The 26,311-nt window shown below is 49.8% G+C and overlaps 1 protein-coding gene across 2 annotated transcripts; it reads right to left on the bottom strand.

The window, feature by feature from the left end:
• Positions 1-244: 244 nt before the first annotated feature.
• Positions 245-24,656, bottom strand: FBXL18 (F-box and leucine rich repeat protein 18). Of its 2 annotated transcripts, XM_087941998.1 has the most exons (6): positions 24,545-24,561; positions 23,826-23,885; positions 22,463-22,666; positions 19,740-21,295; positions 17,944-18,162; positions 245-3,857 (listed from the first exon to the last, which is right to left on the bottom strand). In XM_087941998.1, the coding sequence occupies exons 3-6, from the start codon at positions 22,622-22,624 to the stop codon at positions 3,701-3,703; spliced, it is 2,094 nt and encodes a 697-aa protein (XP_087798124.1). In that variant the 5' UTR covers positions 22,625-22,666; positions 23,826-23,885; positions 24,545-24,561; the 3' UTR covers positions 245-3,700. The 2 variants fall into 2 exon arrangements, with proteins under 2 accessions (XP_087798124.1, XP_026560127.1); XM_026704342.2 differs by lacking the exon at positions 23,826-23,885 and having other exon boundaries at positions 24,545-24,656.
• Positions 24,657-26,311: the final 1,655 nt, after the last annotated feature.

Raw genomic sequence — 26,311 nt, forward strand, 5'->3', positions numbered from 1 at the left:
CACTCAAATGGCTGTCCAATCTTTTCTTGAAAGCCTCCAGTGGTGGAGCACCCACAAATTCTGGAAGCAAGCTGTTCCACGTGCTGGTCGATGGTCCCCGCGAATAGTTTCCAACCCCACATAAAATGGTACGACTTAGAAAAATCCCTGCCACTGCATTACACGTCTTGTACAAACGAACCCGACGCTCTCTCCTTTAAGCATTAGAAGAAGTAAAAATAGAGGGAGATAAAGAGCCACCAACCTAGTTCTTTTATGCTTTTTAATAAGAATTCTCCTTCCATCAAATATCACGTTTCTGAACGGTCGGCACGCCGAATAGAGAAGCATTTCTCTTTTCTTTTTTTTGTTTCCTTTAATGTTTTCAGACAGCCGTTTTTCAAAGTTTTCACAAGAGGGAAGAAAAATCTTTATCTTGCATCTTCGGAGGGAAGCGTTGACTTCAAAGCATTACGGGGAGGAGGAGAATTCACAAATACAGACAGAAAAGCTCAAATCCTGGGCCCCAGTTGCTTCAGTACCACATTATTTAATTATCAAACAGCTAATTAGCAATGCTTAATTTAAGATTCTCTGTACGTTCGGGAAGAAACTATCCTTATGGAAGAGAGCTATTTTAAGGCTAAGGAGACCAGCTTAAAATAAATGACTTAGAAAGTGGCAGCTGAGCATTTTGCCTCGATATGAACAGAGAAGAGCCACACTTGAATCTTTTTTTTTAAAAATGTATATTTATAACTAAATTTGTCTACCTTCTGATCTCATTTATGTCCGCTGAGCTTCATCTGACTTTGTGGGAAACAAATGTCAGTCTGTTGTGGGCTTTTTTTTCTTTTTTCTTTTTGCAGGACAAGAAGCAGGACTGTAAATAACAAATTCTCAATTGTTCCAAAGATGGGAATTCTGTCTTGGCTCCCGAAGCTCTTGGTTTCTGGAGCTTGGAGAATGTGATGGAGGCCTGAGGCTGCTTGTCTTCTGGTAGACCGGTGGCCACGGGCTGTCACAGGCAACAGCAGAGTGGCATCTGCCACTGGCCACCAGCAGATGCTTCCTTGTCCCAACAGATGCTTGCAGGGACCTTGGATCGCACAATGCTCAACTGTTCCAGATTCTTGACACAAGCCAGGCATGAGTGAGAAAATTAAGCCATGAATGAGCGAGAAAATTAAGCCAAGAATGAGCGAGAAAATTAAGCCGGGCATGAGCGAGAAAATTAAGCCAGGAATGAGCAAGAAAATTAAGCCAGGAATGAGCGAGAAAATTAAGCCAGGAATGAGAAAATTAAGCCATGAATGAGCGAGAAAATTAAGCCATGAATGAGCGAGAAAATTAAGCCGGGCATGAGCGAGAAAATTAAGCCAGGCATGAGCGAGAAAATTAAGCCAGGAATGAGTGAGAAAATTAAGCCAGGAATGAGCGAGAAAATTAAGCCAGGAACGAGCGAGAAAATTAAGCCGGGCATGAGTGAGAAAATTAAGCCAGGCATGAGCGAGAAAATTAAGCCAGGAATGAGCGAGAAAATTAAGCCAGGCACGAGCGAGAAAATTAAGCCGGGCATGAGTGAGAAAATTAAGCCAGGAACGAGCGAGAAAATTAAGCCGGGCATGAGTGAGAAAATTAAGCCAGGCATGAGCGAGAAAATTAAGCCAGGAATGAGCGAGAAAATTAAGCCAGGCACGAGCGAGAAAATTAAGCCAGGCATGAGCGAGAAAATTAAGCCAGGCACGAGCGAGAAAATTAAGCCAGGCATGAGCGAGAAAATTAAGCCAGGAATGAGTGAGAAAATTAAGCCAGGAACGAGCGAGAAAATTAAGCCGGGCATGAGTGAGAAAATTAAGCCAGGCATGAGCGAGAAAATTAAGCCAGGAATGAGCGAGAAAATTAAGCCAGGCACGAGCGAGAAAATTAAGCCAGGCATGAGCGAGAAAATTAAGCCAGGAATGAGTGAGAAAATTAAGCCAGGAACGAGCGAGAAAATTAAGCCAGGCATGAGTGAGAAAATTAAGCCAGGAATGAGTGAGAAAATTAAGCCAGGAATGAGCGAGAAAATTAAGCCATGAATGAGCGAGAAAATTAAGCCGGGCATGAGCGAGAAAATTAAGCCAGGCATGAGCGAGAAAATTAAGCCAGGAATGAGTGAGAAAATTAAGCCAGGAATGAGCGAGAAAATTAAGCCAGGCATGAGTGAGAAAATTAAGCCAGGAACGAGCGAGAAAATTAAGCCAGGAATGAGCGAGAAAATTAAGCCAGGCATGAGCGAGAAAATTAAGCCAGGAATGAGCGAGAAAATTAAGCCAGGAATGAGCGAGAAAATTAAGCCAGGCATGAGCGAAAAAACAAATGTAGGCTTGCTGCTTTCGAATGCCTCTCGTTTTCAGATTGCTGCCACCATCAACACCCCCCCCACCCCCCACTCCCCAAAAAAGAGCAAGGAAAGGCTGGCATCTTGTGTCTGACTCTACCTGACATCCTGTTCCCTCCTCAGCACTCTCGGAGCATATGGCACCGTGCTTTACAATTCTCACCCCATCGATCGAGAGACCATTTGGGGCAGGGGTACGCGCGTGTGTGTTTCCTTTTCCCAGAGTCAATGTCGCTGCATATAAATTGTAATTAACACCGATGCCAAAACGGCACTTAGAGAAAATAAGCGGGTTATTAACATCTGCTGAAGCCTGCCTGGAGAGGGACACCCCCGACACACACTAGCTCCTCTTCCCTCATCTCTCCCGAAAGCTCTCTTGCATAATGATGGCTTGCGACCGGCTTGCGACAAGAGCGCAGCAAAAGGCTGGGGCAGGGAAGGGAGGGAGGGCAGGGGAAGGGAAGGGACGTCTCTTCGCCTCCTTACGATTGTGCCCCGGCTGATGGTTTCTGGGCAAACGAAACCCCGAGCGCATGGATTCGCTTAACGGCTGCAGCAACGGCTTAATGACCGCGGCCAAAAGAAGCCATAAACTCCAGTCCCATCATGGGATGAGCTGCTTTAGGACCGTTCATTAATGGAGGCCTACTTGTAAAGTATTGGACCGAGGAAAAAACAGCGATTCTTGGCAAATTAGGACCGCAGCCGATAAGAAGCTAACTTGACCCCTGGGCTTCCTCCAGAAAAGAGGGGGGGGGGAGAAAGAGGCCTATTTTGGCCATGCTGGCTGGCCACGGAAACACACACACACACACAATTATGGATACTCAAGCTGGCTGGTGATTCGACACGACTCTGGGAATTGAAGTCCACAAGCAACCCAGGTTGTGAGAAAAACCCCAAAGAACGAAGAGAGAAATATCAGGTTGCTTCCGCAAACCAGGGACCGATGCGCGACTCGGAAGGAGGGGAAGGGGAAGGACATTCTTTCAAACTGAAATTCTTCTTACCTTGAATCCCACCTCAAGTTCAAACAAGAATTCAGACATTAAATAGGAAGGGAGGGAACCCTAAATGGCGAGGTCCCGTGTCTAGCTCGTTCCCAGCTTCTGCAGAAACAAGGGAGGGCTAGAATTTAATAATAATAATAATAATAATAATGGTTACATTTTTTTCTCCAAGGGCAAATTTTGCCCAAGTGGGATCCTTGGAGCAGCATCGAGAACAGAACAGCGTTCCCACAATGGCCACGAGGCTCCAAAAGCAGCGACTCTCGACTGAGGAGGAGAAAAGCGACCGGCTTCCAGGTCCATAATCCAGGTTGCGCTTCGCCCGTCACCACCACAAATTCGGCGGCTCCTCGGCCACTCGGCTTTTGAACAAGGTGATCTCGTCCAGGTGCATCATGGGGACGTCCCGGATGACCTCGGTGAGGTCTTCGTGAAGGAGAGGGAACACCACCACGTTGAGGGCCGGGCGCTCCGCCTGGAAACTAACCCAGAGACACAAGAAGGGGTTCAGGTCAGAGGTGGAGCGTCAGAGAGGGCGCTAATGTGGGCGGGTATGGTTGCAAACCCAGGTTGCTCCAGTCTCCCCCGTTCAGGGGATCCTCAACTTACGCCCACAATGGGTAACCAGCGTTTTCCGCTGCTGGGTGAGCTGCGGAAGATTTTTGCAACCATTCCACGCCACGGTTGGTAAGTGGAGCGCTGCAGTTGTTAAGCGAATCTGGCTTGGCTCGTTGCAAGCAGGCTGGGAACGCCACGATGGGCAATCACATGACACCACCACCACCCCCAGGGACAACTGTGGCAAATACATTGATTTATTGAATGATATGAAGAGCCGAGGTGGCGCAGTGGTTGGAATGCAGTACTGCAGGCTACTTCTGCTGACTGCCGGCTGCCTGCAATTTGGCAGTTCGAATCCCACCAGGCTCCGTCCTTCCCAGGTGGCTAAAATGAGGACCCAGATTGTTGGGGGCAAAGAGGCTGACTCTGTAAACTGCTTGGAGTGGGCTGTGAAGCACTGTGAAGCGGTATATAAGTCTGCTATTGCGAAGGAAGGAAGGAAGGAAGGAAGGAAGGAAGGAAGGAAGGAAGGAAGGAAGGAAGGAAGGAAGGAAGGAAGGAAGGAAACCATGGGGCAAAATCTCACTTAACCAATGTCTTACTTAACAACATTAGCATTGGGGCTCAACTGTGGTCATTAAACCGAACAACTACCTGTATTTCGCCTCCCTTTTCTGGCTCTTTTAGGCATTAAGTCCGCTTTCCTCTCATCACGCTAGAATCAACTGCCTTTACATTTTCCGCCGTGCCGTTAATTTTTCCCTTATTAAAAAGAGAGGAACCGCCGTCAATTTCTCTCTCATCCACGCACACCCAAGGGCTGCAGGCACTTTAATTAATGCAACAGGAAAAAAAAAAAAGCATTGCAGGCACAGAGGGTGGTTGTACGCCCCGCCGCAGCCAAGGGAGAAGCTGCGGCACTTAAAAATCCACCCACAATCTTTTTCCTTGGAGGAAAATGTCCGCGAAGGTGCAGGAGGGAATGGGACATTTATAGGTTTTGAAAAGTCAGGTGCAGGCAGCCATCTCAGGATATAACGAGGGGTTTAAAATAGGATAGGGTGTGAAAGGTGAACGGGAGGTGTGCCAAGGAAAGGAGCCGACGGTTGGATAGACGCTGCAGACGCACGTGGAGTAAATCAAAATGTTTGGCCTTGGATGCCAGCCGGAGTAAATACGGGTCACATCTCTTTCCTACGGGAGAAAAGAGGCCATTTGTCACACACACACTGGGGTGTTGCTTTCTTTTTGCCTGCCTCTTACTCAAGCGCTATGCCACCCGCGTGGTGGAAGTCAGGACACACTCTTTCTCCCCTCGGAAGGACGGAAGGCTGAGTCAACCTTGAGTCGGTTGGGGTCGAACTCCTGGCAGTGGGCAGACTTAGTCTGCAGTGTTGCATTCTACCCACTGCACACCATGGAAGAAAGGGAAGGGAAGGGAAGGGAAGGGGAAGGGAAGGGAAGGGGAAGGGAATGAAAATAGCAAGAGCCCTTAGACTTACATACCGCTTCTTCCCAGCGCTTTCCAGCCCCCTCTAAGAGCTTGACAGAGTCAGCCTCCTGTCCCCAACAATCTGGCTCCTCATTTTACCCACCTTGGAAGGAGGGACGGTTGAGTTGACTTTGAACCTGGTGTGGGATTCGATCTGCCATAATTGCAGTAGGAGTAGCTTGCAGTCCTGCACTCTAACCGCTGTGCCACTGAGACACTAACATCCGTGCAATTACGCAGGGTGCAAATGGATGGGCGTCCGAAAGCGCCAAAGAGCCAGAAAAGATATGCGTGCGGTTTAAAAACCAATTCTGGGTTTCTAGCCCTCTTGACTGCTGCGCCGGGAAGTTAAAAGGCAACCCTGCCTTAATGACAAGGGCTGAATGATACAGCCGGGACTAGAGGTTAAGAAATTGGCAAAAACTGACCCGAATGGGGAGAAGCGGTAGGAACCTTCCCTGAATTTGGTTAATAAGATTTAGAGCCTATTTTCATGTCTAAGGCGGGACTAGAACTCCCCGTCTCCTGGTGATTGGCCCAAAGTCATCCAGTTGGCTTTCATGCCTAAGGCGGGACTAGAGCTCCCCGTCTCCTGGTGATTGGCCCAAAGTCACCCAGTTGGCTTTCATGTCTAAGGCGGGACTAGAGCTCCCGTCTCCTGGTGATTGGCCCAAAGTCACCCAGTTGGCTTTCATGTCTAAGGCGGGACTAGAGCTCCCCGTCTCCTGGTGATTGGCCCAAAGTCACCCAGTTGGCTTTCATGCCTAAGGCGGGACTAGAGCTCCCCGTCTCCTGGTGATTGGCCCAGAGTCACCCAGTTGGCTTTCATGCCTAAGGCGGGACTAGAGCTCCCCGTCTCCTGGTGATTGGCCCAGAGTCACCCAGTTGGCTTTCATGCCTAAGGCGGGACTAGAGCTCCCCGTCTCCTGGTGATTGGCCCAAAGTCACCCAGATGACTTTGGTGCCTATGGAGGAACCGGAACTCCCATCTCCTAGTCAACTTCCAGCTATGTGGACCAACTCCCATCCTTTCAGCAATGGCCATGCAACCTGGGGAATTCTGGGAATTGCAGCCCACCCATTTGGAAACTGTTGGGAATTGCAGGCCTGGGTTGTTTTGTACCAACCCGCCACAGCTTTTGAGAGTAGGAATTGCCTTCTCGGGGAAAAAACGAAAACCTGGCCAAGCGTTAATCCCAGCTCCACATTAATTGGCATTCAAAGGAGCCGTTGGACTCGGTTTCCATAAATCAGCGAAAAGGGCGCAGCTCAATTGGACGGTTTATTTCATCTGGTTAAACAAGCGCCAAAGCAAAAAAAAAAAAAAAAAAAACTCCTTCCGAGGAGGCCTTCTTTCCAACCGCTTAATCAATGAAATTAAAAAAAAATAAAAATAAATTACATGGGAATCCCTGCCAGTATGAAGGGATGAACGTGAAGGAACCGGTGGCCCAAACCTGCATATTCGACCTCCCTGGGTCATGGCTGGCTTGTTCGCTTCGGCAGCCGAACTTTCCAAGCGGGGCGAGAAAAAATAAATAAATAAAGGCAGCGAAATGGTGGAGTTGGGACAGAGCCGCCAAGGCCCGTTGCCAGGATGATGCCACCCGGAAGAAGAAGAGGCTGCGGGAGTGGCCAGTTTTATCTCCCCTTTGGCTCGGCTGCCCTGCCGTGCCCGGCCATAAAATCCTACGGGGAGCTTTGGAGCCCTGGAATCTACGGCAGCGGGCGAAGTGCCAACGAGAAACCTCCTGCAGAGCCCAAGGAGAGCAGCTGGCATCGGAGGGCAAGGCTGGGCGGAGGCAGAACAGCCCCTTGGGACCCCGGAGGCTCCGGGATCATCGCTACGGCAGGCGGGGCGGAAGGCGGGGAGGAACCACCCCGGGGAAGCTCTTTTTCCAACACCTCTTGCAAATTAAGAAGTTATTTCAATAATTGGGCAATTAAGCCTAATTTATACTTGGGAAACACATTAATGGTTCGAGCCTCTTGTTCTGAGCCCCCCCGGCCCCGCCTCACCACCCGTTCTTGCATCAAGTGGTCCCCGTGTTGCCACAAACAAACCATGACAATGAATGGCTTTCGACCGGGAGGAAACATTTGGGGGGAGGGGAGGAGGAGGAGGAGGAGGAGGAGGAGGAGGAGGAGGAGGAGGAGGAGGAGGAGGAGGAAAAGGAGGAAAAGGAAGAGGAAGAGGAAGAAGAGGAGCTAAAGGAGGAAGAGGAGGAGGAGGAGGAAAGAAGGAAGGGAGGGAGGGAGGGAGGGAAGAAAGAAAGAGAGGAACAAAGGTTAGATTAGATAGATAGATAGATAGATAGATAGATAGATAGATAGATAGATAGATAGATAGATAGATAGATAGATCGATCAGGCAGGCATGGGGTCTGATTTCTCTTCCTGTCCTCTTTCTTCCCTCTCTCCCGCTTTCTCTCTCCCACTTTCTCCCTCTCCCTCTCTTCCTCTTTCTTGCTTTCTCCCCCCACTTTCCCTCCCTTTCTTTCTCTCTCCCTCTCCTCTTTCCCTTTTTCTCTCTCTCATTTTCTCCCCGACTCTTTCTCCCCCACTTTCTCTCTCTCCCTCCTCTCTCCCTTTTTCCCTCCCTCCCACTTTCTCCCTCTCCCTCTCTTCCTCTTTCTCGCTTTCTCTCCCCACTCTTTCTCCCTCCCTTTCTTTCTTTCCCTCCCTCCTCTCTCCTTCTCTATCTCTCCCTCTCTCTCTCCACTTTCTCCCTCTCCCTCCCTTGCTTTCTCTCCCCTCTCTCCCTCCCTCTTTCTCTTTCTCTCCCTCCCTTTCTCTCTCTCTTTCCCTCTTTCTCTCTCCCTTCCTTTCTCTCTCAATCTCTCTCTCTCACACACACACACACATATGCAGGCTCAGTGATGATCACATCACAGCCCAGCACTTCCAGAGCTGCGACACCCCATTTTAATTTTTATTTTTGTATTTTTGCAGAGCTGAGGATGCTACCGGCTTGTGCCTTGGCATGACTGTGCCCCATAGTTCATTTCCATAATCCTTATTCTTCCGGCTATATATTGAGCACTGGAGCATGGTCTTCGGAGTGCGTCAGTTGCAAATCGCAGGGAAGCTGCTGCCGCTTCCTTTTTTTTAAAAGCCACCCTGCAAAGCTTTGACTTCCAGATTGCAAAGCCAGAGTCCCTCTCGGGAAAGAGGGCGGGGGGGGGGAAGAATGGGGGATCCGTGTAGCCTTTCAGAATCCTTCAGAGGGGAAGATGTGATTTTGGGGGCACCCTCTTCTCCATCACAACCCGCAAGGAACGCTCCAGGGGACTTCTCCGCCCCCCCCTTTATCTTCCCAAGTTTGATGGAATCGGGGCCCCAAAGCTATGGAGGGGGGGGAGAGGTAGGAGAATAGGGAAGGACCTGCTCTCCCCCTCCCCAGAGCAGACTCACGCTGCTGCCCTCCAGGAACGCACAGGCGGCCAAGAAAGCAGCCTGGCCATTGATTATTCCTTCACTCAGCTGGCAGGCCGAGTCCAGAGAAGCCAAACAGACAATGAGCCCTGGGAGGAGGAGACCTTCGGGGATTCACTGCATTAAGCCCTCCGTGGAATGTGCATCGGAGGTGGGCGGCCCAGCCAGCAGACATGCTTAGGCAAGCAAAGCGGGCTTGGCAGCTCACCTACCCACAGGGGCTCACCTCATCGCCAGCGGCACAGCCTTTTCAAGGTCAGCAGGAGGAGGAGGAGGAGGAGGAGGAGGAATAAGAAAGAGGAGGAGAGGAAGAGGAGGAATAAGAAAGAGGAGGAGAGGAAGAAGAGGAATAAGGAGGAGGAGAGGAAGAGGGGGAATAAGGAGGAGGAGGAGGAATAAGAAAGAGGAGAGGAAGAGGAGGAATGAGGAGGGGGAGGAGACAAAGAGGAGGAGGAAGGAGGAGGAGGAATAAGGAAGAGGAGGAGAGGAAGAGGAGGAATAAGAAGGAGGAGGAGAAGAGGAAGAATAAGAAGGAGGAGGAGGAATAAGAAAGAGGAGGAGGAATAAGGAGGAGGAGGAGGAGGAAGAGGAGGAGGAGGAGAGGAAGAATAAGGAGGAGGAGGAGGAGAGGAGGAGGAATAAGAAAGAGGAGGAGAGGAAGAATAAGAAAGAGGAGACAAAGAGGAGGAAGAAGGAAGAGGAGGAGGAGAGGAGGAATAAGGAAGAGGAGGAGAGGAAGAGGAGGAATAAGAAGGAGGAGGAGAAGGATGAATAAGAAAGAGGAGGAGGAGACAAAGAGGAGGAGGAATAAGAAAGAGGAGGAGAGGAAGAAGAGGAATAAGGAGGAGGAGAGGAAGAGGAGGAATAAGGAGGAGGAGAGGAAGAGGGGGAATAAGGAGGAGGAGGAGGAGGAGGAATAAGAAAGAGGAGAGGAAGAGGAGGAATGAGGAGGGGAGGAGACAAAGAGGAGGAGGAAGGAGGAGGAGGAATAAGGAAGAGGAGGAGAGGAAGAGGAGGAATAAGAAGGAGGAGGAGAAGAGGAAGAATAAGAAGGAGGAGGAATAAGGAGGAGGAGGAGGAGGAAGAGGAGGAGGAGGAGAGGAAGAATAAGAAGGAGGAGGAGGAGAGGAGGAGGAATAAGAAAGAGGAGGAGAGGAAGAATAAGAAAGAGGAGACAAAGAGGAGGAAGAAGGAAGAGGAGGAGGAGAGGAGGAATAAGGAAGAGGAGGAGAGGAAGAGGAGGAATAAGAAGGAGGAGGAGAAGGATGAATAAGAAAGAGGAGGAGGAGACAAAGAGGAGGAGGAATAAGAAGGAGGAGGAGGAGGAAGAAAGAGGAGGAAGGAGAAGGAAGAGGTAAACTAGAAGAACGAAGAGGAGAAAGAGAAGGAGTAGGAAAGAAGGAGGAGAAAGGAGAAGGAGGCAAAATAGAAGAAAATAGAAGAAGAAAAAGAGAAGGAATAGGAAACAGGAGAAGCGGTGGGAGTAGGAAGGAACAGAGAAGGAAAAATTTAAAAAAGAAGAAAGAGACAGAATAGGAAGCAGGAGGAGGAGGAGGAGGAGGAAGGCTGAAGAAGGGGAAGATGGGACCTGCTTGGGGGGTGGGGGGGTTACTATTTTCAAGACAAGCTCCACCCCGAGGCCCAATGCTTTTCCTCCCATGATGCCCTAGGCAACTTTTACCTGTAGCCCTGAGTAAAAAAAAAAAAACCCTCCTGACTTCACTTCATCAGCACCTGTGGACCTGCAGGTTTCTGCAAATTTAGAATCTGCACACTTCTAACTATTGGTTTATTTTACCTATTTATCAAACTGTGGCCACTGGCAGAAGACACTTTACTCTTTGGGCTCGGGGATGCATTCATTCGAGAATGCAAAGGGGGTCCTGGATATTATAATTATTCACACAGAGACACATTCAAAAATAATAATAACCAAAGCAACTGAATCTCAGTGGAGGTTCTCAGGCAGCTTCTCGACTGAAGAAGCTTCTTGGATGAGAAGCGAAAGCAAAAAAAAGGAAAGGGGAAAAAACCAAGAAAGCCCAGTTGCCTTTTGGGGGGAAAAAGGCACCTTTGGGACCAAGCAACTGATGGTAAAAGCTGCTAAAGATGCTGGCTCTTGTCTTTCCCTCTCCCCCAGACCCATTAAAGACACCCACCCCGCTCTCCTAAAAGCATTCAAAACACCCAGGACTTGCTTTCCATTGATCTGTTTTTAAACTGTAGTGATTTTATATTTTGGTGTTTTATCGACAGCTGGTCAAATGTTTTTGGTTGAATTGTTAGGGAAGAGAGAATAGAATAAAATAGAATACAACAGAACGCAGAATAAATAGAATAGAGAATAGAACAGAATGCAGAATAAGTAGAATAGAGAATATGGAATGGGTGTTGGAAGGGACCTTTTGAGGTCTCCTAGTCCGAGAAAGAGAAGCACTCCAGAGCAGCGTGCTTCCTTTTTCAACAAGAATTCCTAAAGAAGAATTCTTTAGGCACATGCATTTGTCACCAACTGGCAAGGCATTAAAAAAAAAAAAACAACGGTCCTATTAATAAAAACCTAAAAATAACACTTATTCCTGTTCCCAATCTCACTTGAGTTCTGGAGACAAGCAAGTTCCGGCCATTAATAATACCTGGACGCCCAGCCTTGGTCCCCAGAGGTGCGAGTCCTACCTGTGACCCAGAATTTGAGGCTGAAACCCACCCACCCCCACCCAGGATTAAAAAGCCGAGGGTTGCTTGAGGGTCTCGCTGGAAGGAGGCTGCCAAACCAGAGGGAGGCCGTTGCGGAGAAGAGGCACTGATGGCGATTAATGAGCTGGAGGAACCAGCTCTAAGTAGAAAGGGAGAAGAAGAAAAGGAGAGCGGAATTAAATATTTAAGCTTGACTAAACGACAATTAAAGGGAGTGGATGGGGGTTGGGGGTAGGGGAAGAAGGAAGATAAATATTTCAAGGGTGTGATGGCTGCTCTGGGCATGGGTGTGTGTGTGTGTGTGTGTGTGTGTGAAGGGAGAAAACTGGAGGAACTGCTTACGACAACGACAGGAGTGGAGGAACTTTGAGAAGGGATAAGGAAAAATCCCTCTGATACGTAACAATTGGGGAAACAATTGCAGAGAAGAGCAACTAAGGTGATTAAAGGCTCGGAGACTAAAACATACGAAGAACGGCTGCAGGAACTGGGCCTGGCCAGTCTAGAGAAAAGGAGAACTAGGGGAGACAGGAGAGCAGCCTTCCCATATTTGAGGGGCTGCCCCAGAGAGGAGGAAGGGGGGTCAAGCTATTTTCTAAAGCACCCGAAGGCCAGACAAGGAATAATGGACGGAAACTGAACAAGGGAGAGAGATTCAACCTGGAATTAAGGAGAAAGTTTCTAACAGGGAAGACAATTAACCAGTGGAACCAGTTCAGAAGCTGTGGGAGCTCGTCACTGGAGGTTTTCAAGGAAAGACCGAACAGCCGCCTATCTGTAATGGCATAGGGTCTCCTGTGTGAGCAGGGGGGAGGGGGGGTTGGACTAGAAGACCTCCAAGATCCCTTACACCTCTATTCTGATGCTGTACGTATCATTAAGTCACTGTCAAGTCTTAGCAATCGCATAGATCAGTGTTTCTGAACCCTGGCAGCTTGAAGATGTGTGGATTTCAAGATGAGAAAGAGAGAGAGAGAGAGAGGGAGGGAGGGAGAAAGGGGGAGGAGAGGAGAAAGGGAGAGAGGAGAGAAGTAGAGAGAGAGGGAGGGAGGAGAGGAGAGAGATGGAGAGAGAGGAGAGGACAGGGAGGGAGGGTAGAGGAGAGGAGAAAGAGGGAGAGAGAGAGAGGGGAGAGGGAGAGGGAGGGAGGGAGAGAAGAGAGAGGGAGAAAGAGGGAGGAGAGGAGAAAGGGAGAGAGAAGTAGAGAGAGAGGGAGGGAGGAGAGGGAGAGAGAGGGAAGAGGAGAGGACAGGGAGGAAGGTAGAGGAGAGGAGAGGAGAAAGAGGGAGAGGGAGGAGAGGAGAAAGGGAGAGAGAAGTAGAGAGAGAGGGAGGGAGGAGAGGAGAGAGAGGGAAGAGGAGAGGACAGGGAGGGAAGGTAGAGGAGAGGAGAGGAGAAAGAGGGAGAGAGGAACAGGGAGGGAGGGAGAGAGAAAGAGGGAGAGGGAGGAGAGGAGAAAGGGAGAGAGAAGTAGAGAGAGAGGAGGAGAGAGAGAGAGAGGGAAAGAGAGGGAGGGAGGGAGGAGAGGAGACAGATGGAGAGAGAGGAGAGGACAGGGAGGGAAGGTAGAGGAAGAGGGAGAGGGAGGAGAGGAGAAAGGGAGAGAGAAGTAGAGAGAGAGGGAGGAGAGAGAGGGAGGAGAGGAGAGAGAGGGAAAGAGAGGGAGGGAGGGAGGAGAGGAGATGGAGAGAGAGGAGAGGACAAGGAGGGAGGGAGGGTAGAGGAGAGGAGAAAGAGGGAGGGAAGAGAGAGGGAGAAAGAGGGAGGAGAGGAGAGAGAGGAACAGGGAGGGAGGGAGAGAGAAAGAGGGAGAGGGAGGAGAGGAAAGAGAGAGGGAGGGAGGATTTGCTCCTCAAAATCCTCTCTCCGTTCTCCCATCCTCCCGTCCTTGGAAAGACTAGCATTTCAGGAGCAAGACAAACGCTCGATATAAATTTCCTAAATAAATATATAACCAGGGGTTGGGGGAGGGGAGGAGGAATGCACCATGAAGGTCCAAAGAGAGATCAACCGTGTTCTTTTAAACGTTGCGTTGTTTTTCCCCACCTCCTTCGATAATGAGCAGAAAGCTGGGCGTGTGTGTGTGTGTGTGTGTGTTGTTGTTGTTTTAAGCTTTTGCACCTAGTGGTAGTAGCTCAGTTGTTGAAATTCTTTGCTTGGTGTTGCTGGGGGGAGGGAGAGAAGGGGAGGGGGGAAGGACCCAAGGTGATAACCACTTTTCCTGCAGAATGGGGAGGGAGGGAGGGAGGGAGGGAGGAGGCAGGATCTGTACGGACAGGATGGCGGGGGGGACGTTGTAAGGAACGTGGCCACAGCTCCACCTAGGGGGAAAACTCAAGGCAGCCTTGGCTCTCTTACGAGGAAGAAGAAGCAGCAGCTACAGGTGTGGCACAGAACAGGACCTCGTCACCTGCCTGGGAGGGAGCCACAGGGAGGGGTTTGCCAAGCCCCGCCCTTCATTCAAGGAAAAACACTTTTCGAATCAGCGCAAAGGCTCGACGGTTAAGGGAGGGAAGCAAATTAAAAACCCGCTGGGTATCCAGCGGGTGGAGAAACCCTGGTTCGTTTAGAACATGGTTTGGCGATGCAGCCATGGGGAGAACGGTGTAACCTTAAGGAAGAGACGCCCAGTTTATGGTTGGTGCTGAGAAGCAGCAATTTGACATTGCATTATCCCGTGCACCTCTCAGGCGTCATATTCATATTCCATTACTTGCTCGATACCCATGATTCGCTACAAAACTATGTGGTGGGGCTTAGTTTTGGGGGGAAGAAAATAAGGGGAAGGGGAAAAATTCTGCCTCTGCCTACCAGCATCCATCGGTATTCACCTGGCTAGCGTCCTGTCAGTGTGTGAGAGAGTTGATGGCTGTTTGGAAACTGAAAGAATATTTGCTGCGTGAGCAGGAAGGAGACAGCAAGGAGCCTGGGCGTGGCTTAGCTCAACTGTTCTGGACTAAAGCTGCTTGGTGCTCTGAAAGTGAAACTCCTCTCCTCTGCTTGAGTTTTGCCTTTGGAAGAGATTTCTTTCCATGTGGGGAGGGGGAGTAGTACTCCTTAGCATCAGAGCGTGTTAATAATAATAATAATAATATAGGAAATACTAATACTCTGATGGTGATTTCGAACAATCCTTCCTTAGTGAGCCCCTAGGAGCCAAGACGAACAAACGGGCCAAATTTCAAGTTTGTAGGCTTTACAGTCCTGGAGATTTTGTGATGATGCATGAGGGGCATTTCATTTTTATATAGGGAGATTATTACTCATCTCATCTGCTTTGTGGAAATAAAACTTTCAATGGATTAAGACCGTGCCAAATTTAAGGGTACATTTTAGAAGAACACAAACAAGTTAAAAACGGTGAGAAGACCTTTACCTGCGCGAGTGACTGCCCGAGCTTTTGACAAGAATGTAGTTGGCTGTTCATCTGTACAAAGGCTCACCATAAGCCAGGATTCACAAACCAAGAACCAATCCCCCGGGGGGGGGGGCTGAGGCTGAGAAACAGGGATATAGATCAAACCGACCCTCCCTCGAAGAGCCCGTAACAACCTCGGCCCTGTTCAGGTAAGGCTGGGGAAGGCCTTCACAGGAACCCCGGAAGACCACGGTCAGGTAGCATCAAGACCAGCTCTGGAGGCTAGCCAAAAAATAATGGGTTTCTCTTGGGCCCGGCTGCTGCGGAATATAGTCGTGAGGATTAGCCGCCTCTGACAGCCTCTTTCCTAATCTCCCTTTTTACACAACCTAAATCCACCGCCACACAAAAGGACCCACAGGCAAAGCCCCCCACCCCCATGGAGGTTTTCATTTAACTCCAGCCCCTCCTGGCTGAGAAAAGTGGAAAAACCGCATTCTGCCCTCTTTCTGCTTTGTGCTTTTCAAACGGGGCCTCGGGAAAATGGCTCGGGTGGCTCTTTTAAAGAAACACGGGAAAAGCCTGCCGTGACTGTTGCTTCTGGCAGGGACGCTGCATACAATATCTCTGCGTACAGCATTGTTCCAGCTGTCATCTGTCACCCCACTGAAAGCACTTAGCTGCATACAACTTTTCTTTTCTTTTTTTTGTTCCAAAGAGCTACTGGGAGAAAATATCTCTAAGCCTCTCTGTGTGTGTGTGTGTGTGTGTGTGTGTGTGTGTGTGTGTGTATTTTTATCTCTCTCTCTCTCTCTCTCTCTCTCTCTCTCTCTCTCTCTATATATATATATATATATATATATATATATATATATATATATATATGCACACACACACACATATACACACACATGCTTAGAGACAAACCCAGTCTATTGAATTCTGCTCTCCTGTGTATCTCTTAAGCGTTTGTGTATGTGTGTGTGTGTGTATGTATGTATGTATATATGTATACATACATACATACATACACACACACATACACACTTAAGAGATACACAGGAGAGCAGAATTCTATAGATATATATAGACATATATAGATATATATATAGACATATATATATATATATATATATATATATGTCTCTAAGTGTGTGTGTGTATGTATATGTATATACATACACACACGTACACACACGCTTAGAGACAAACCCAATCTATTGAATTCTGCTGTGGACGTTAAGGGAGTCCTGCCCAATTTTATACACTTTTTTTAAAGTGAATCATACGATTAAGAGAACCCAGCTTTCCCCGCGGACCTTCCCAACTGTTGTAAACACAGGTAGTCCTCGCCTTATGACCACAATTGAGCTCAAAATTCCTGTTGTTCAGTGAGAGACGTTTGTTAAGTGAGTTTTGCACCGTTTTACGACCTCCATTGCTAAGCCAATCGGCGCAGCGGATAAATTAGTAACCCGGCTGTTAAGTGAAACCGGCTTTTCCCCGTTGACTTTGCTTGTTAAAAGGGACCCTGCGACCGTCATAAATATGAACCAATTGCGAAGCTTTACCAATGACCAAATTCTTGGCACAGCTGTGGAAACCAAATGCCTTGAGGTATTAAGAGCGAGAAAGTAGATGTCCATTAGGGAAGGCAATTTCGTATTCGTTGACGAGTCTCAGCTACAGGAGAGGTTATTAATTTTTAATCTAAAGTTTGTGCATAATAGCACAAACAAAGAACCACAGCGAAGAATCAAAGGCAAAGAATGATGCATTATATTGTTCACAGCTTGCACTGGTTATACATATTACATACATACATATATATATATATTTAATATATATATATTTAATATATATTATACACACACACACACACACACACATATATATTAAAAGATCAGAATTAGGAACGCAGAAGAGAACAGCTACAGACCTGGTGGCTACAGAGAGGATAACACAACATGGGAAGGAGATTCCAATTCAGACCAGTGCCCTTACGAGACGTTGGGCAGGTGAAGGAATGAATATAGTCCCCGACTTACGGACACAATTGAGCCCAAAATTTATGTGGCTAAGTGAAACGTTTAGCAATTGCACTTAAGACTTATATACCGCTTCCCAGCCTCTCTAAGCAGTTTACAGAGTCAGTTTACAGAGTCAGCCAACAATCTGGGTCCCCATTTTACCCACCTCGGAAGGACAGAAGGCTGAGTCCACCTTGAGCCGGTCAGCATCAAACTGGGCAGTGGACAGAGTTAGTCTGCAACACTGCATTCTAATCGCTGTGCATTATGGATGGATGGATGGATGGATGGATGGATGGCAACAGCAATTGCCCTTAGACTTATGTGCCGCTTCACGGTGCTTTTACAGCCCGTTCTAAGTGGTTTACAGAGTCGGCCTCTTTCCCCCAACAATCTGAGTCTCCTCCTTTTACCCACCTCGGAAGGACGGAAGGCTGAGTCAACCTGGAGCCAGTCAGGATTGAATTCTGGGCAGTGGGCAGTGTTAACCTCACTGCCTACTGCCCAGAGTTCAATCCTGACCGGCTCAAGGCTGACTCAGCCTTCCCTCCTTCCAGGGTGGGTAAAACGAGGATCCAGATTGTTGGGGGGGCAATAAGGCTGACTCTGTAAACCGCTTAGAGCGGGCTGTAAAGCACTGGGAAGCAGTATATAAGTCCAAGTGCTGTGGCTGTGGCTGTGGCTTTCTTTCTTGGATTTTGAACGGAGCCACACCTAACATTACCGCTCACTAGGCGAGGCCGACTGGGTGGGCATCGCCAGCTTGAGACCGCTCCCCAAACTGCTGGCATGTTTGTTCTTTGCGCTGCGTAGACCGGGTCAGAACGGGTCAGATCCGGCCTAGGGGCCTGGAGTTGGGACCCCCGAGTTAAGGCAAACGAAGAAGGAACTGTTTGGGAAGAATGTCGGCCTATCAAAAACGACGCCGTCCTGGTTAACGACGCCAACGAGAACATGCAAGGGAGGAAAACCTGGTTAAGATTCCTGGCACTCACCTCCGGATGAGGGTCTGCTGCAGGCTTTTGCAGAGGGTGAGCGACTCCCCTACGAAGATGTGACACATGATCACTTTGCGGCAGGCGGCCATGAAGGACGTCACGGCGTCGGGCTGCAGCGTCCCGCTCCGGGAGATGACGCAGAGCCGCTGCAGGGAAGAGCAGAAGCTCAGGGCGTGGAAGAACTGGGCGTTGGCGTGGAAGTAGGGCTGTTCGAGCCTGCGGGGGAGGAGGTGAGAGCGTGAGCAGAGCCTCCCGGAAATTGGAGAAGCGGTAGGCCGGCCTTAACTGAATTCATCCACGGGGAGCTTCCCCCACCCCAAAAAAGGATCCAGAAGTTGAGCCTCCATTACAGGTAGTCCTCGACTTACAACAGTTCATTGAGCAACCGTTCAGAAGGGAGGAGACCCTGGGCAGGATGGAGCAGGCGGCCATCCATCCCGGTTGCAACTCAAAGAGTTATCGTTCGCGTGCCATCTATATTAAACGTGCAGGTTGGCGCTTCCATCTGCCATTCTCTCTAAAAGTGGAGTTTCTCCTCCTTGGGCCGCTGGAAGGTGGGTGGACTTCGACTCCCAGAATTCCCTGGCCGCCCATGAATGAGAGAGTGGGAAGGGACCAGACGGACCGCCTCGTTCAGGGGTTCCCAACCTTGTCAACTTTAAGCCTGGCGGACTTCAACTTCCGGAATCCTAGGAGTTGAACTCTGCCGAGCTTAAAAGTTGCCGAGGTTGGAGACCCCTAACCTGGTTTAGTGTTTCTCAACCTTGATAACTCTGGTATTTGGGGGGGGTGGAAATCAATTGAGGGGGGCTTGGCAGCCATTGTCTTCAACAAGGGAGCAGGCCTGGGGAAATAAAAAATCCCATCTTGTAATTTCCTGCTCGATCCACCAGATCGTCTGAAGAATCCCGATTAAAATGACCTTTTCCCAAGGTTTCCTCGGAAGCCAGGTAAACGTTTATAGAGGTGGAAGAGAGAGAGGAAAACAGCTCAGAGGATCCCCAGGTGGCCGCGTCAGACACACTGCCCCGTTTTGCATGGGGGGGGATCCCCCCATCCTTAGGACAGAACCCTACCCTCAGCAAGGAGGGCAAGCGCTTTAAGGGGGAGGAGGCTTTCTGCCTATCCTGGACCACACCTATTCCACACCTCGAGACCGCAGGGGTGGGCTCTTGAGGGTTCAGGAGAGCCCCTAGCTAAGATTCTGTGCCATTTGGAAAGCCCCCCCAATCCCACGCCTGGCTGGCCCCGCCCAGCCCTCCCCACAGTCCCCACCTGACCCATTTTGGATGCAGGTAAGGGCAGGGAGCGCATGGAGGCTCATGGAGGGTGAACAACGGGCCTCCTGGGAGTTCGAGGAGGCCAGAAATGGGCCGGTTTCCGGCTTCCACTGCACCTCATGCGATGAAATTAAATCACCATCTTCAGTGCACACGACGACTACGAAAATAAACACAGACACACACCCTTCGCATTCTAGACGTTGAATTGAAAAGCCCTGATGTTGGCATGAATGTTGCCCTATACAGTGGGATTCAAGAGAGCTACTGCCCTGGGATAGAAGCTGGTTTTTCAACTTTGGAGAACAATTTGGACCCCCTCCTCTTTGGGGCGGCCTCTCAAATACTGGAATAATGCCATCGTGTCGTCCCGCCGCTAGTCCTTCTTTTCTCTAGACCGGCTAAACCCAAATCCTGCAACCGTTCTTCATATAATTTTAGCCTCCTTTGGGACAATGACCCAGAAGGACCCCTGGGGGGTAAAACGGGGGGGAAGCTGCTGGGCTCTCTCACCTGAGATCTTGCAGGCACCTGCAGTGCTTCAGCATGTCCACCAGAGCCGAGACGTACATCACTTTCCCCATCAGGCCCAGGTTGGCCAAGGAGAGCACCCGCAGGCGCTGGCACTGCACCCCAATGTTTACGAGCCCGTAGCCCGTGAGCATATTGGGCAACTGGGCCAAGGTGAGGCTTTGCAGGAAGGCCAGCTGGCCAATGGCAGCCACCTCAGCGTCCCCGATATGCTGCGCCCGGCTGCAGGGAGGCAGGGAGTTCCGGATGGCCGGCTCGTTGCGGGGCATGGCGGAGGAAAAACTGGAGCCGATCAGCTCCAGCTTTTCCAGAAACGGGAGGTTCTCCAAGAGAGTCCAAAAGACGGAGGCGGGCGGCCTGGGGACGCTCTGCTCCAAGCAGTTCCTGGGATACGCCTGCACTCCGATCCGGACCTTCTTCCCAAGGCCTTGAGAGACCGAGTGAGCCACGGGCTGCACCGAAGGCTTGTCGGCCGTCAGCAGGGCGGCGGCTCCATCGGCCACAGCGCAAACCGGCAACGCCAGCGAGAGGAGGCCCCTCAGGCGCGCCAGGACCTGGCACAGGTGCTTCCCCAGGCCTTCCGGGCTGTGGTGGTGAGCGGCGGAGAGGTTGAGATGCTTCAGGTTGCGGCAGGTGTCCACCAAGGTTTCGGCGATCCCGCTGTCGATGTCGTCCTCCGCTTTCCGCAGCAGGGAATCGGGGGACAGGCAGTGGACGCAGCCACTCAGGTTCAAGCCCACCAAGCCCCCCAAGTCCCTGCCGCTGTTCAGCACCCGCTGGACCAGCTGCCCGCCGGACAAACTGCAGCGGCTGAAGCTGAAGTAGAAAGGGTTGCTGAACTTCAGGTGCTGCAGGAGGCTGGAGCCGTTCATCCAGGAGCGAGGCAGCTGAAGGGCGTCCAGCGTCACGTTCCTGGCCATGGAATCCAAGAGGTTTTTAACGGCGCAGCTCTGAGCAAAGCCACCCGGGGCAGAGATGAGGAAAGCGTGGAGCTTTTCGGGCGTCCGGTCACTCAGCACGGCCAAGTACAGCCTCACCACTTCCTGGTTGACCGGGCCAGGCGCTAACCTGGCGTAAAAGACCCGTAGGTTCTGGTAATGGGGCACGTTGCTCTCCCCTACCATCAGCTGTCCGGAGATGATCAGCCCCTCCCGGGACCGATCGAGGATCTCAAAGTATAGCAGCAGCTTCTCCAGGCTGGTGCAGCAGGGGACCACCCCGTAGGAGGGCGTGTAGAGGGTCTGCTTCAACTCCAGCACTCGGCTCAGGGTGGCCTTACACTCGCTGCTCAGGTGGGAGGCGTCGAACCCGGGGTTCACGTCGATGGCCAACGAGCGGAGGTGCTGCAGGGCCGAGAGCATCCTCGAAAGGCGGAGGGAGGTGAGGTGGCAGCCGGAGAGGTTCAGCTTCACCAGGTTCTTGCAGCGGGTCACCTGATCGACGGTCGAGCCAGGCAACCAGTAACAGCCGGTCATGTCCAGCTCGTGAATCTCTTTTCCAATCTCCTTCATCAGCTGTTTCACTTTGTCTTTGTCCACCTGCGTGGAAACGGAGTTCAAGAGATCAAAGGATCCTGGTTAGGCCAGGCTTAGCTTTACTGACAACTCATGCACGCCTTTTCAAGGACCGAAGACTGAAACGACGAAATTTACGATCGTGGGCAAGTCCTGGAGAAGCTATACGGAAGGGAATGCCAAATAACCGCCTGGTGGAAGGAAAACACCTTAATCTTCCCTACCCAAAGGCCACCTGTGATGTTAAGAGGCGGCTGGAAATCTCCTCAAAGCAAACAAGGTGCGTTTGTTCTATAGATTCATTTATTTATACCCCACCTTTATTATCTTTGTAAATAAATTAAGGTGATCCCACATTGTTCTCCTTCCTCCTGTTTTCTTCCCCACAATAAGAGGGGCTGAAACCGAGAGACTGGCCCAAAGACATTCGGCTGGCTTTCATGCCTATGGCAGTACTAGAACTCAGAGCCTCCTGGTTTCTCACTTAATGCCTTAACAGATACCACAGGAGTTTCCTTTAAGCCTGAAAAGGGAAATAAGACACAGACCAGTTTCTCACAGCCAGCTTTGACCAACTAATCTTCTCTGGATAAGTCTGGATTGCAACCTTTTAAGGATCCTGGGCAGCTCCATCGCAACAGGACCAACAGGTTGGCAAAAACCTACTTTTTCAAGCAGGGAAAATGGCTTTAGACTGGGGGGGCGGGGGCAAGGGGGGGGGGCTACGTCATCCTGCGAAGGACAAGATTCCAATCTGTGGCATGGTCGTGGGATGGTGGTCTCCAAGTAACTGGATCAAAGAATAGCTTGGCCACCAAACTGAACAGAACTAAGAGACAGTATAAAGAGACAAAAGGATTACATTAACGTTGAATTACGAATTTAGGACAACTCGAAAGAAAATCGATCAGTATTTTTCCTTATATCCTTCTAAAGTAGGGTGTGCCTCCCTTATTATTATTTTTTCCCTTATATCCTTCTTAAAGAAAAGGAAAGGATAATTCCCCCATCCTAAGGCCATAATAAAGCTCAAAGGAAGATCTTTTTTAAAGTGACATCTTCGGTCTCTTCTTGCTACAAAATTCCTGGCATGTCCCCAAGAGATCCACTGAGTAAAACTCAAGTTTTTAAAGTACCCAATTCATCCAGCGCCCTCCTAATTCTGGATCGTCTTCGACAGCCCCTGCTCACCTGGTAATCTTTATGCAGGATCACGGTGTGAGTGAGGCTTTTGTCAAGACTAAGGGCGGAAAGTTTCCGACAGACGCTTCGGACGTTCAAGACAAGATCCGACACGGGAGTGTATCGCAAGATGTGCAAGAGGATTTCATCCGAAAACTCCATCAAGTTCATGCCGATATTCTCCTCCCGGTTCTCCTTGCTGGTTATTACGTCCTGCAAGAAGAAAACAAGGACTCGGAAAAGTCACAAAAGTAGAAACGAAAAGCTGGGGAAGGAATCCGTCCGATCCCTCACGGGACTCAATCAACTGAGAAGTGTTGCAGTATCATTTTTACACTGAAAAGACAGCTTGGGGGATGATTTAATGACACAACTGGTCAAGGAACAGAGACAACACTATTTTAGGAGCCATTGAAACAGCACAGAAAGAAACTGTTTCAAAATTCAGCACCAAAGGCTGAAGGCTGCCTACACTAGAGAGTAATGGACATATAGGAACCCCAAGTATTGTGCCTGCATCTTATACCGAAGGCTGCCGAAATAATCATTCATTAAACTTGCATGCTGGCCAAGGCTCAATGACTTAGAACGGCTAAACAACCAAGTCATGAAATTACAACAAAATCAATTAAAAATAAACGATGGCAGGGGTATTGAAGCAAGGGGGAGGCCATCACTACACTACCCTTTCAGTTAACTGTCCACTTCCAAGGTGGCTGCTTCCTTTTCTCCTAAGGTGCTATCTGTGTAAAGATATTACACATATTATGCTTTTCTGTGGGGCTTTTGTGTTGACTCCTGATGACCACCTCGACTAGCCCTGCAGTGTCCTTGGCAAGATTTAGAAAGTGATTTGCCATTGCCTCCTTCTTACGACTAAGAGTGAGTGACTGGCCCAAGGTCAACCAGATGGCTTTGTGTCTGTGGAGATTCTCAATCCTCCAGCTCCTGGTTGTCGTAAAGATGCTGTGTGTGTGTGTGTGTGTGTGTGCGTGTGTGCGCGCGCGCACGCAAGAGGATGGTTTTTGTTTGAAGACGTTTCGCTTCTCATCCAAGAAGCTCCTTCAGCTCTGACTTTGTGCCTAAAGTGAGACTAGAACTCATGGTCTCTTGGCTTCCAGCCTTCACCACTACTACAACCAAACTGGATCACCAAGGTTAATACCCTTTTCTTTCAACAACAACAACAACAATAATAATAAAAGTTCCTAGGTCCTTGGTTAAGACTCGAGCTATACTAGTAATAATAATAATAAAAAAAAAAAACCACTTCCTAGGTCCTTGGTTAAGACTCGAGCTGTTGAGCTATCAACCGGCGCCAAAGGCTGTGAATGTCACTAAAGATTAACCAATAATAATAATAATAATCTACCTTAACAGTTCTTAGGTCCTTGGTTAGGACTCAAACTGTTAAGTTTTTACCAGGTCCAGACTGTGAATCAAATGAAAAAATTAACCAATAAAATAACAGCAGTAGTAGTAATGGTAATAATAGTCATAGTCATCCTCATCATCTCTTGTATGTTTGCCTGACTCTCCAGTCCTTCCTTGCAGTGTATTTCCTCTCTTTCATTTGCCCACCTTCAGCAACTTGGACGAGGAAGGCAAGGCAAGACCTGCTGTCCAGGCAGGCTGTGGATGATGGGGGAGAGAGTCCCCTTAAGGCTGCCTTGAAAGCCCTGCCCGTTAAAATGCAAGACCCAAAGAGCTGGTGGGAGGTTATGGGGGTGGGTGGGTGTTTCCAGCACATCTGGAAGGGGGCCAGACTGTCACTCAACCTCCACGGACGTGCAAAAACCACGAGCCCCCGAAGCCCCCCCCTCCGCCGTTCATGGCAATCCAAGGCCACAGGGCCCCTTGCCAGAAATAAGACCCCCCGACGTCAGGCCCAGCCAAAATCGGGTCTTCGGCTGCCAAAGGAAACCACCACCACCCCCGGGCGAGGCACCTCCTGCCCTGACACGCGTCTTCCCGGGTCCAGACGTGCCCTGCGAGTCAGGGGTTGCCATGGAGACGCCGAGGCTCGCGGGGAAGGCGAGGCCCTCGGTCGGAAGGGAGAAGAGCGAGGCCTCTTCGGAGAGCCGGGCTTACCTCACCGGTGGAGGAGGAGGCCATGGTCTGGAAAAGACCCCCGTCCAAGCCAACTGAGACGCTCGCCCTCCTCCGCCTCCTTGCCTCATACGGCTTTCCCTTCAGCCGGCACACCGAACGACGCTGGACTTCCGGCGCGCTCGTGACGTCACGTCCGCTTCCCCCCCCAGGGAGAGCTTTAAGGCCGCCATCTTGGATGAGGCGCCACCATGATGGGCGTGGCCTCCTATGCAAGCAGAATTGTTCCCATCACACAACGCAGCAACCTGGAGGGGACCCTCCCTATAAACTCGTGCATTTGAATGGGAGGGGGCGTGTTTCCCCCTGCACTTATGGGTCAGAAGGGGCGGGGGGGTCTGCACAAATCCTGACCTCAAGCTTGGGGGGTCTCCAAGCTTGTGCAATTGCCATTTTAAAGCCTTTTGTGTTGCTCCCACATCTGTCCACGGAGGTTGTCCAGTCATCCATATAGAAGGCATAGAATTACAGTGTTGGAAGGGATCTTGTAGCTCATCTAATCCAGGGGGGTCTCCAGCCTGGGCAACTTTTAAGACTTGTGCACTTCAACTCCCAGAATTCCTCAGCCAGCTTTGTTTGGCTGAGGAATTCTGGGAGTTGAAGTCCACAAGTCTTAAAATTGCCAAGGTTGGAGACCCCTGATTTCTAGTCCAACCCCTTTGCTCAAGCGGAGACCCTACACCATTTCAGACAAATGGCGGTCCAATCTCTTCTTGGAAGCCTCCAGGGATGAAGCTCCCACAACTTTCGAGGGCAACTTCTGTTCCACTGGTTGATTGCTCTCACTGTCAGAAAGTTTCTTCTTATTTCCAGATTGAATCTCTCCTTGATCAGTTTCCATCCATTATTCCTTGTCTGGCCTTCAGGTGCCTTGGAAAATAGCTTGACCCCCTCCTCCTCTCTGGGGCAGCCCCTCAAATATTGGAAGGCTGCTATCCTGTCTCCCCTGGTCCTTCTCTTCACTAGACTAGCCAGGCCCAGTTCCTGTAACTGTTCCTCATGTGTTTTAGTCTCTAGTCCCCTAATCATCCTGGTTGCTCTTCTCTGCACACTTTAAGAGTCTCAACATCTTTTTTATAGTGTGGTGACCAACATCCAGGTCATAGTTGTCCCAAAGGTTCTTTTTCAAGAGGCAACTGGACTTCCAAACAAAGTCCTGTTTCCTCTTGAAAAAGCACCTTTGGGACTCCCACATGTTTTTCAAAGTTGAGAACTTGAAGGTGGGTGAACTCCCAACTCCCCGGAGTCCGTCCCCTCCCTCCAACATACATGGGCCTCAACTCCCTCCTCCAGCATCCAGACTGCAACTCAGAATTTCTCCATCAGTGCCTTGCATGAGTTTCCCAGAATTCTGGCAAGGAGAATTCTGGGAGTTTATGCCCATCCATCTTCAATTGCAAAGTTTGAAAAACATGGCTTAGGATCCTATTGGTTCTAAACATGTAGAAGATGCTTTCATCCCGTAGTAGATAAGAATGGCTAAAATAATTGATATTGTATTGGACACCATGCATTGTGAGGATGCCACCAATGGCTCTTGCAAGCTATGGTTTTTTTTTTAATCATCTGTGAAAATTCTGTCCTGATCCGTTTGATGGAATAACTCCCTTAGGTCTGCTACAGAACATTTTGCATAGAGAATAATCTGTATATTGCTTAGGAGATAAGCAATTGAAACTGTAATAAACACAGGAATTGCTGATTTTCCTCTATCCTCATGCTTCTAGAAGTGTTTTATCCACTTTTAAG

Source organism: Pseudonaja textilis, chromosome 14 (assembly GCF_049901715.1).
Source record: "Pseudonaja textilis isolate UNSWEBS1 chromosome 14, rPseTex1.2, whole genome shotgun sequence".
Lineage (NCBI taxonomy): Eukaryota > Metazoa > Chordata > Lepidosauria > Squamata > Elapidae > Pseudonaja > Pseudonaja textilis.

Bases quoted from the DNA above. Each gene is read 5' to 3' on its own strand.
- FBXL18 (XM_026704342.2), bottom strand. From the start codon at position 24,568: ATGGCCTCCTCCTCCACCGGTGAG. The intron at 22,667-24,544 runs GTAAGCCCGGCT...TTCTTCTTGCAG, and splicing joins CCTCCTCCTCCACCGGTGAG to GACGTAATAACCAGCAAGGA. The intron at 18,163-19,739 runs GTGAGAGAGCCC...CCTCCCCCGCAG, and splicing joins AGGTGCCTGCAAGATCTCAG to GCTCGAACAGCCCTACTTCC.